Source organism: Juglans microcarpa x Juglans regia, chromosome 2S, assembly GCF_004785595.1.
Source record: "Juglans microcarpa x Juglans regia isolate MS1-56 chromosome 2S, Jm3101_v1.0, whole genome shotgun sequence".
NCBI classification, from domain to species: Eukaryota; Viridiplantae; Streptophyta; class Magnoliopsida; order Fagales; family Juglandaceae; genus Juglans; species Juglans microcarpa x Juglans regia.
The window spans coordinates 16,888,068-16,899,160 of NC_054597.1; the positions used below are offsets into that span (position 1 = coordinate 16,888,068).

Here is an 11,093-nt window from a genome sequence, read left to right on the forward strand (position 1 = left end):
GGTTACGTGTACTAAAACTATTAGTTTATTTATATTATAGTACTCATATATTATTTTATAATAATTAATACATACTAGTATAGTATTAAATTTAATTATACTATTATAGTCTATATAAGTTAGACTATACACTTTTTATATGAGTATAGATCAAATATGTAGAACTGTATTTATAAAAACAAATATATATTAAAATTTATTATGCCATAAAATATATTTATCTTTTATATATATATATATATATATATATATATATCAAAAGTAGGTTTATATTAATAACTTATATTATGTTCATGTTTAAAATTAAAATTTATATTTTGTATAAAATGTTATAGTAATTTTATGATATAGATTATTAATAATAAGATTTTAAAATTTCATGTTATATTTATTAGTAATTTAACATATATAATATATATATAATATAATGTAAAAAATTATATATAATATAAAAACTATTTTATATATAATATAAAAATTTAAAAAAATAATATATTTATATACCGGTCCGGTCCAGTTTGAATTAGTGTTCTAGAAATCAAAATTGGAATCTGATCATATACACCGATTCGGTTGGGTTAATCAGTTTTTTGGTTTTTTTATACATCTAGTTTTGTTTGAGAGTTTGAAAAAATTATTATGATTAGGTAATGATTAGATAAAAATGTTAAAGATTTGAAATTAAAAAGTATTTTGTGTGTGAGTGATGTTTTGAAAATGAAATATTTAAAAATATAGAGAAATGATAGATACAATCATGATTATGCAAGAGCCGCGTATTTCTTTTAAAAAAGAGTGAGGTCTAATATTAAAAGAAAAAAAATATATTTACAACTATGAATTGTACAACTACTGCGTAATCATTTTAAAATAATAATAATAAAATATAAGACTTACATGAAAATTATTAATTTTTTAATAGTAAATCTCACTCTTTTTCAAAACGATTATGTAATATTTATGCATTCTAATTTATATGTATAATTACTCATATTAAAATATTAATTTTTTCATTTATATCTAACATTACTTATGTTTTTTAAAAAATGTGTAATACTTATGCAATAACAAATATTATTTTTCAGAAATATTTATGTTAATAAACAATTTCCATTTCCTTCTCGTTTTATACAGGAGAATATGGTTGGGAGTTTGGATAAACCTTTTAATTTTATTTTCTGTTTTTTATTTTAATTTTAATTTTGTAATATTATTTTTAATAGGAAGATAATTACAAAACGAGGACTCAGGAGAAAACTGTGACGTCGTACGGCCGTACAAAACGGAGAGAAGTGCCTTTAGGTAGTTGGGTCGGACTGATAAAGTAGCTTGAATCAAATTATTTCTTTTTATTTTATTATTATAATTTTTTAAATTTTAATATAAAATATAATAAATAATTTAAATTTTTAAATTTTAAAATAATAATTATATTAAAAAATAATATTTTAATAATATTTTATTTAATTAATCTAAAATCATTTCATTTCATCTCATCTAACTATTTAAACAAAATTACAAATTTTTATTTTTTTATTTTTTTCATATATTTTAAATATCTTTTAATATATATATATTTTAAAAAATACCAATTTATTAATAAGTACTTCTTTAATAGTTAATTTTTTTTTTTAAAAAAAAAAACCTATTATCGGTTGATTTTGAGGTCCAATTCATCGGTCCCCCAGTATTTTCCTTGTTTTTAAGCCTTAGCTTTCTCCAGTATCTGTCACTCTGTCACACTCTCACACACACATTTTCTGACTCTCTCCGAGCACGTTTTGCTCGGTGTTTTATGGCGGCGGCAGCTGCCTCCTCATTCTCTCTCTCCCTCTCTGTGCGGTCGTCCTCTTCGTCTTCGTCGATCTTTAAAACCTCGAAACCCGTCTCTAAGCCCTTCAATCTTGGCTTCGCGACGCCGTTTTCCAAGGGCCTGAAGGCTCTTAGAGCTACTACTCCTGGTTTTGTCGGTGGATCCGCTCTCGGTGCCAAAATGGTTTCGGTGCCGGCGATCAAGCCCCTGACTTTGCTCGATTTCGAGACCAAGGTCTTTAAGAAGGAGAATGTCAACCTCGCTGGCCACGACGAAGTATGTGATCTCTCTCTCTCTCTCGCTTTCTCTCGTAGTCTCTGGAAATGTATGAGGGGAAGTGTGGAAAATTATTGCTAATTCTTTTATTACCTACTCGATCAAATGTCGGCATTTCTTGATGATTTCCGTTAATCTTCAATTTAATTTTCCTTGCACTTTCTCGGGAACCAAAAAGAAAGGTTTGGTTTTATTTTATTTTATTTTTTTTTGTGGGGAAATTTTCTTGACTTGATAAAATTTTTGGTATGTTGGATGTATACATAGAGCATGAGGGAAATAAAATACAACTACAAAGAAGATCGATTCTTTTCGGAAGTAGATACATGTGTTTATGCATAAGTTTGCATGTGCATGAATATATGGGTATCTCTCTTGTATATCATGAATGATAGTTTATAGTTTATATAATTGTTTTTGTTATACTCATAAGTGTTATATAATTGTTTTTATTTTTGATAAGTAAAGTGTTATATAATTGTTAATGCAGTATATTGTGAGAGGAGGGAGGGATTTGTTCCCTTTGCTGGCGGATGCGTTCAAGGGGATTAACCAGATTGGTGTTATTGGCTGGGGTTCCCAGGTAGATTAATTATTCTCAATATTATCTCTTCGTTAATTAAATAACTACTTGAGTGGGCTTACGTGAGTAGTTGATTATTGTATTCCTTGGCTGCTATTTCGCAGAGGTATGTGGATTTTGTGCCAAGCACTTGTCTTTCAAGTTTGGAAAAGATTGTTATCTGTAGGGGTATAAATTTACATCGAAAAACCGGAAAACCGGTCCGGACCGGACCGAACTGGACCGGTTTTCCCGGTTTTGAACCGGTCTGGTCCGGGACCGGTTCATGTCTTAGGGAAACCGGCCGGAACCGGTCCGGTTCCGGTTTTACGCTTTCCCGGACCGGACCGGTTGGAGAAATATATATATAAATTAATATTTTATATATAAATTTTATACAAAATTAATATTATACAAAATATTTTTTATATATAAGTTTTATATATAATATATAATTATATGTGAAAGTTGTATATATATTAATATAATTATATATAAGATAATGTTATATAATTTATAAAATAAAAGTTTAATCTTAAAGATGAAAATTTAATTGATCATGTGCTTTAAACATAAAAATATATATTAAATTATATTATATATAGTCTAATATATTATATAGTTATACTAATATATAAGTTTCTAACTAATACTAATATATAACTATACTAATAGTTATATTTATACTAATATAGTTATACTAAATCACTTTAAGTTTATAACTAATACTAATATATAACTATACTAATAGTATAATATTGTCTTTCCACGGGCTTTTTGGGTCATTAGGGGCTTTTTGGGTCATTTTGGGCAAGGTGTTTTCTTGTATACATTCAGTGTACTTGGTTTCTCCTTTTGATATATATAATTTTTTACTTATAAAAAAAAAAATATAACTATACTAATAGTTATACTTATACTAATATAGTTATACTAAATCACTATAAGTTTATAACTAATACTAATATATAGCTATACTAATAGTCTAATATTAATACAATTATATAGTCTAATATATAACTAATACTAATAGTCTAATATTAATACAATTATATAGTCTCTAATATATTATATAGCCATACTAATATATAACTAATACTAAAAGTCTAATATAGACTATAGTTATAGTTATACTAATATAGTTATACTAAATCACTACAACTAATACTAATATCATTATAATATATTAGAGTTATAGCATAATATATGTATAATAGACTAATAGTATTAAGTTCACTATAAGTCTACTATATATCATATGGATGTCAGTATTAATATTGTTATAGTCTATATTTATTTAGTATAAAGCAATTACAAATATTAATGTAATTAACTAAATGTAATCATATACAAAATGTGAAAACTAAAAAGCTTAATATATTGACAATTAACATAGATTCATAATATTAATACATTGACATATTCTAACTCTAAGTTAGTAACAAATTAGCAATTAACATCATAAATATAAATATAATTAATTACTTTTTTAATCACTTAATTAAATAATCCACATTTAATAGTTTATTTAATTTTAATTTTAGTAATTTAAATAATTTTTTAGTTAAATTATGTGCCAAAAAGATAAAAGAATAACACTATACCTCATCTGCCAAACACAAAACGGCTCCGTTTAGTATAAAATAGGACCTAAACGGCGCCGTTTAAGTCCATGGGGGAGAATTTTGAAATTGAGTTGCGTGAAACGGCGTCGTTTCACGCAGCTCGTTTTTTTTTTTTTTAAAAATAAACCGTCTGTTGAAACGGCGCCGTTTGGGTCCAATTTCAATCCAAACGGCGGACCCAAACGGCGCCGTTTCAACGAGTTTTCGTCACTTCACCCCCTCCCCCTCAGTTTTCAGTTTTCACTTTCACTTCCCCCACTCCCCCGAAAGGCGAAAACCCTAGCCCTCCCTCCCTCGTATCCCCCTTCCCTCTAGCCCCTTCGACGCCTCCATGACTTCGTCGAAGTTCTCTCTGCAGACAATGCCCATCTCTCAGACTCTCTGCCTCACTCTCTCGTCTCTCTACCTCACTCTCTCGTCTCTGTCTCTCTGTCCCCTCACCGGCCGTTGCACATAACTTAGCCGCAGAACCGCAGCCTACCATGCACAAGCCCTCGGCCTCACCTCACCCTCCCTTCGATTCCTCACGGACCCACGGTAATTTATTTTTGTGTTTTTTAAATTACTTTGAAATATGGTAGAACCGTAGATGGTATTTGTTTTATTAGGGTTTTTGAATCCGAAATTTAGGATTTTTGTGATTGTGTTTGTGTTATTAGGGTTTTGTGATTGAGTTTGTGTTATTAGGGTTTTTATGATTGGGTTTATAACTTTAAGAAAATGGGATAATTGCATCTGGGATATTGCATCTGGTTTATATATATATATTGTCAATATGTAGTAAATTACAATTAAATAGCATCCAATTCACAAATATTTCAAACATAGTACATGGTCACTTCCTGATTATTCAGCAGTGCCCAGGAAATTATTGTATTGATTGAACAACATTGTAACAATTTTCATCATAATCACTATCTATATAAACAAAATCATCTCTAAGTTTGAATAGGTAATGAGAACTTAAACATCTTTAAATGTGGCTCAAAACTACCAAAATCAATTAAGAATCATATAGTAATTTGCATGCACTGACAGATGACAAACTATCAAACTTACATTTTAAAAAAACCAGAAAACCAGACCGGACCGGAAACCGGTAAAACCAGAAGTACCGGTTTAGGAGGGTAACTGGTGCGTAATCGGTTTTGGAAAATGTAAAACCGATACATACCGGTTCGGTCCTAAGTTTTGTCCAAAACTGGACCAAACTGGACCGGTTACACCCCTAGTTATCTGAATTATAACTTTGTTTGTACGAGTTGTATGAATCTGAGTTATATATAGAGATTTGAGTTATTGGTGAATTGGGAACTAATAAATATTTCCCAATTAGTCCGTGGTGCTATTTCTTGCTCTAGGTTTTTTAGAAGATAATTTGGCAATAATTTGCAGTATATGATTAACGTTCCCCTAAGTTGGTTGCTTTTTCCTGAATACTTTTTATGTACCTGGGTTGTTCCCTCTTGGTCTCTAATAAATTCATTTACTTATAAAAAAATGTACTTGATTACAAATTACTTTTTTTTTTTCTACACTTGATTAACGGATACTTATTAGTTAGTTACTTGTTTCTACTAAAGCTACCACATGCTAGCTGTTCTATACAGTATGTCTCTTTCTTATGCACTTTCAAAGGAAAAAAAAAGTATGTAAATCAACTCACGTACCCATATAAATCTTACCTCTTTTCTCCTCCAGCACCCCATACTTATGGAGGCTGCTGGTGCCATTTGGCCCAAAGGCCGTTAACTGTTTCTTATGCTTGTATAATTTGTTTTCTCCCCACAAATTATAACTTTTTGCCCATAATTTCTTGTCAAATGGAAGTTTGGACATCTCTCTTCTGTATAGGTATGGTAATCTCTCTTTCTTCTGTTTAGGGGCCCGCACAAGCTCAGAATTTAAGGGATTCTCTCGCTGAAGCAAAATCTGATATTGTGGTCAAGGTGAGTCATATTTTTTTCATTAGTTTTAATGGATTTTGTTCGTTTGTCGTTTTTCCTATCTTCGTTTTTGGTTGAATTGTGTTTTCTTCTATCTAATTGGTGGTTCATATGAGATTTATTGTATCTCTCCAAGAATTATTTTTTTAATCTATTAATACAGATTGGGCTGAGGAAGGGTTCCCGTTCTTTTGCTGAAGCTCGTGCAGCTGGCTTTACTGAAGAGAATGGCACTCTAGGTGATATATGGGAAACTGTCTCAGGAAGTGATCTTGTGTTGCTGCTGATTTCTGATTCTGCACAGGCCAGTTGATTGTGCACTTGAATTTTATATTCCTGACTATTGGTTTAAACCTTTTTTTCTCCCCTTGTGTGAGGTTTAAAATGTTGTCCTGTAATCCTGACCCTGCCACTATTTCATTCCTCTCTCACACTTGGATTTTCTAGAGCTTACGCTTCTGCATAAAAATCAGTATGTAGAAAGAAAAAGGGATAAGAAAGAACACAAGACATTTATTCCTGCTGCATTACATGCTTGAAACTTAGGCCTTGTTCGGTTATACAGATGAGATGATACGAGATGAGAAATTTGTAAATAGTAGTGATATAGTTTGTGAATAGTAGTGAAATAGTTTGAGTTAAGATGTTTTATGGGATTTTGGGAAATGAGAGAGAAAAAGTTGAATAAAAATATTATAAAATTAAAATATTGTAGAATATAATTTTTTAATATTATTTTTGTTTTGAGATTTAGAAAAGTTGAATTGTTTCTTGTGTTTTGTTTGGAAGTTTGGGAAAGTTGTAATGATTGGGTGACGATTAGATGAAAAGGTTGAAAAGTTGGAAAACTTGAAATTGAAAAGTGTTTGTGTTTGAATGGTGTTTGGATATTGAGATGAGATGGGATGAGATGAGTTGAGACCAAGTGTGAAACCAAACGGGGCCTTACAAAAGTTGCATTTTCCTTAATGTGATGTCAACCATCCAAAAATTCAACCTTGTTGGACATTTTCTGATAAGAAGGAAACCTGATGGTTGAAATTTCATGTTGATTTTCTTATCTCAGAATTTCTGCATGATTGCGTGTGATGACCTTGGTCCAAATGCTTAGCTTTATTAAATGTCTGCATATTTGCCTTATCTCTCTGTCCATTCTTTGGCTATTATTGTTGTGACACAATTTTGTGTTGGTTTGAAGTTGCTGTGTTGATATATTCACTCTTGAGTTTTATGATTTTTTTTCCTGCCTGTCACTAGTCGAAAGTTTGTTAAACTTGTTGAATTTATCTTTAATTTAGGCATTTTTTCCCTTGATGCTTCTCTATTTTGTTCCAATTATTAAGATTTTTCACTTGAATGGATTTAATTTTACAAAAATTTCAGGCTGATAATTATGAGAAAATATTCTCCCACATGAAGCCAACTAGCATTCTTGGGCTTTCACATGGTTTTCTTCTAGGCCATTTGCAGTCAATGGGACTTGATTTCCCCAAGGAAATTAGTGTCATTGCTGTTTGCCCTAAGGGCATGGGTCCTTCCATAAGGAGACTTTATGTCCAAGGCAAAGAGATAAATGGTGCAGGCATTAATTCAAGTTTTGCAGTTCACCAGGTGGCCTATCTATCTGTCTCTGTGTCTATCTCTTTCTCTCTCGTTCATCTTAACTCATTATTCAGAGTCTCTGCAGGATGTTGATGGTAGAGCCACAGATGTTGCCCTAGGATGGTCAGTTGCTCTTGGTTCTCCTTTCACATTTGCCACTACACTAGAGCAGGAATATAAGAGTGACATCTTTGGGGAGCGTGGTGAGTGTAACTTCCTATGGTGTTACATCATTTTTCTTTAATACTTGATCCTTAACTTTTAGCTCTTCTGAACTATAGGCATTTTGCTTGGTGCCGTCCATGGAATTGTGGAGTCCTTGTTTAGAAGGTATACAGAAAATGGAATGAGTGAAGATCTGGCTTACAAGAACACTGTTGAGTGCATTACAGGAATAATATCAAAGACCATCTCAACCAAGGTTGGATTCTAGGGCTGAAATTGCAAAATTCTATCTTTTTCTTTTGCATCTGTGTTTATATGTATTATGTTGGAGTATCTTTATTGATAATGGTTTGAGGTTTTCTTCCTTAAAGGGTATGTTGGCTGTATACAACTCCTTGTCTGAAGAGGGCAAAAGGGAATTTGAGTCTGCGTATAGTGCATCATTTTATCCCTGCATGGACATCCTGTATGAATGCTATGAAGATGTGGCCAGTGGTAGTGAGATCCGCAGTGTTGTGTTGGCTGGGCGTCGCTTTTATGTATGTTTTCTCATATATTTATGGAAAGTTGTTTTCTCATATATTTATGATGGGAAGTTAATATGTGATCTCAATGTGGTACCGCCCAAGAATTTGTTATTTTATTACTTTTAAAACTTTATTGTTGTCTCAACATATATATATATATATATATATAATTTACGATTGTCTCAGCTCTTTCTATCATTAAATTTAACTCGGATAACATTGTTGTTATATGTAGTAATCCTGGTTGTGCCTTATTTTACAGGAAAAAGATGGTCTACCAGCTTTCCCAATGGGTAAAATTGATCAGACTCGGATGTGGAAAGTTGGTGAACGTGTCCGATCAGCTCGGCCAGCAGGAGACCTTGGCCCATTATATCCTTTCACTGCTGGTGTTTATGTGGCATTAATGATGGCGCAGGTGTGAAACTCCTTAATTAAGGAGAAGCTACCGTGAAGTTCAGTTGCATATATACTTGTCAAAAAAAGTTTCAGTTGCATGTATATGTCTATAGGATATGATTATCCTGCACAATGCATGAGTTTTGAAGCTTTCTTGAATAAGAACAAAATCTTTTCTGCATGCTATCTAACATATTTCTTTCGAATATTAAAAACTCCAGATTGAGATACTGAGGAAGAAAGGGCATTCATACTCTGAGATCATTAATGAAAGTGTGATCGAGTCGGTTGATTCCTTGAATCCCTTTATGCATGCTCGTGGTGTTTCTTTCATGGTTGATAATTGTTCAACAACAGCACGATTGGGATCAAGGAAATGGGCACCACGTTTTGATTACATAATCACTCAGCAGGCCTTGGTTGCAGTGGACAACGGTGCACTCATAAACCGGGATCTCATCAGCAATTTCCTATCGGATCCTGTGCATGGAGCGATTGAAGTATGCGCTCAACTGAGACCTACAGTTGACATTTCGGTGCCCCCAGATGCAGACTTTGTGAGACCAGAGCTGCGCCAGTCTAGCAATTAAAGCTTGGGTATAACGCTAGATGGCTAAATAAAATTCCTTTTTGAAGGATGTTTGAGGGTGAGTTGTTCAAAAAATTCAGAGTACTGTAGCTTTTACTCAAATCTAATATGCTTGGCTGGGTTATTAGATCTATATGAAGAGCCCCTATGTGTTTATGTTCCTTCTTGACTGTCGATGGAAGGCAACGTGTCACTGTTTGTTCTGTTAGTGTTGTTACTAAATTATGCAATTATGCTGTTGGACATCTTTAGGATAATTGCATGTCTTGTCTCTATAAGGTTGTAAGGTTGTATTTTTATGGCTTTTTTTTCCCTGGTTACCATACAAACATGTGATGTTTGGATGTTGGTTAGAGAAATGTTCGTCAATAGTGATGAAAACTTTCGAGAAGAGGTTTTGAAAGAGTTTTGTAAAAGCGGGGGATGGGGTTCGTTTGGATATAGAAACTATCTCATCTCACCTCATCTCACTATCCAAACGGTTTCTAAGAATATATTTGATATAAAAAAGTTTTAGTAGAAATTTTATGAAAGATGTAATAAATAGTTAAGAAAAACAAAAGTATAACAAAAGTTCACAATATCCGAGGCTGGCCTAGATCGGAACATTCTTGTGGTTGCTTGGCCATCTTGCGGTGGCAGCCATCAGGGGTGGTGGTTCTTAATTTCTTTTTGTTTTTTAAAAAGTATTATTTGGGAGATGATTTTTTTTGAGATTGTGTTCTTGACAACGTTGAGGTATTTTTACATTGCACATATTTAGCTCTCTAGAAATCACGCACAGCTTAGCCCGCTCGACCACACGCTGTCGCATCCCACTGCGTTTGGCTACAACTTAAAACAACAAGATTGCAGCACGCCACAACCAACTATCATTTGCAACAATAGCACCACAGTTTGTTACATGGACTGTAAAAAATCATTTAAGATGACTCTTCACTTTGTAGGGAATGGGTGGATATAGTTTATTGGTTCCATGGAACTCCACTCGTTTCTTATGTGTCTTGATCCTTTTATATTAATATTTTTTTTCTTAAAAAAAAAAAACTAATGGCGCCATAAGATAGAACGCAAACATCTTAAAGCTAAAAGCAATTGTGTGGTTGCTATTGAAAAAATTAACAGTTGTGAAATTAAAGAGAAGTAATAAGAGTATAAAAATATTATAATATAAAATTAGCTCTTCAAGAGTTTAATATCATTTCTAATTTCTTGTGTTGTACAAATGTTCCTCAAGATACCCTTTATAGGCATAAGGGGATAAAAAATATGAAAGGGTGATACATTCATGAATTTAGAAGAGTGGGTTAGAATTCTAAATGGTGGAATCTAATTGGTCATTTACCAAATTCATGTATATATTTACAACACTCTCCCTTAGATGTAGGGCCGGCTCAATGGTAAGACCATTGCCTAAGGCCCACACCCCATGTAAGGCCCCAAAAATAAAATGAGGTTTTTCTTTTTTTAAATTTATCTTTTTGAAAAAAAATAAATAAAAACTATTTCATTAAATAAAATTTTAAATAATTTTTACAGTTTTCAATGGATGCAAGGCCCCATGATACTAAATTTAATATTTAATACAA

General features: G+C 32.2%; 1 protein-coding gene across 1 annotated transcript; it reads left to right on the top strand.

Moving 5' to 3' along the window:
• Positions 1 to 1,709: 1,709 nt before the first annotated feature.
• Positions 1,710 to 9,761, top strand: LOC121251816 (ketol-acid reductoisomerase, chloroplastic-like). The gene is made up of 10 exons (XM_041151187.1): positions 1,710 to 2,089; positions 2,580 to 2,672; positions 6,160 to 6,225; positions 6,386 to 6,526; positions 7,606 to 7,833; positions 7,910 to 8,027; positions 8,106 to 8,245; positions 8,361 to 8,528; positions 8,779 to 8,934; positions 9,137 to 9,761. The coding sequence occupies exons 1-10, from the start codon at positions 1,796 to 1,798 to the stop codon at positions 9,503 to 9,505; spliced, it is 1,773 nt and encodes a 590-aa protein (XP_041007121.1). The 5' UTR covers positions 1,710 to 1,795; the 3' UTR covers positions 9,506 to 9,761.
• The last annotated feature ends 1,332 nt before the right edge of the window (positions 9,762 to 11,093 follow it).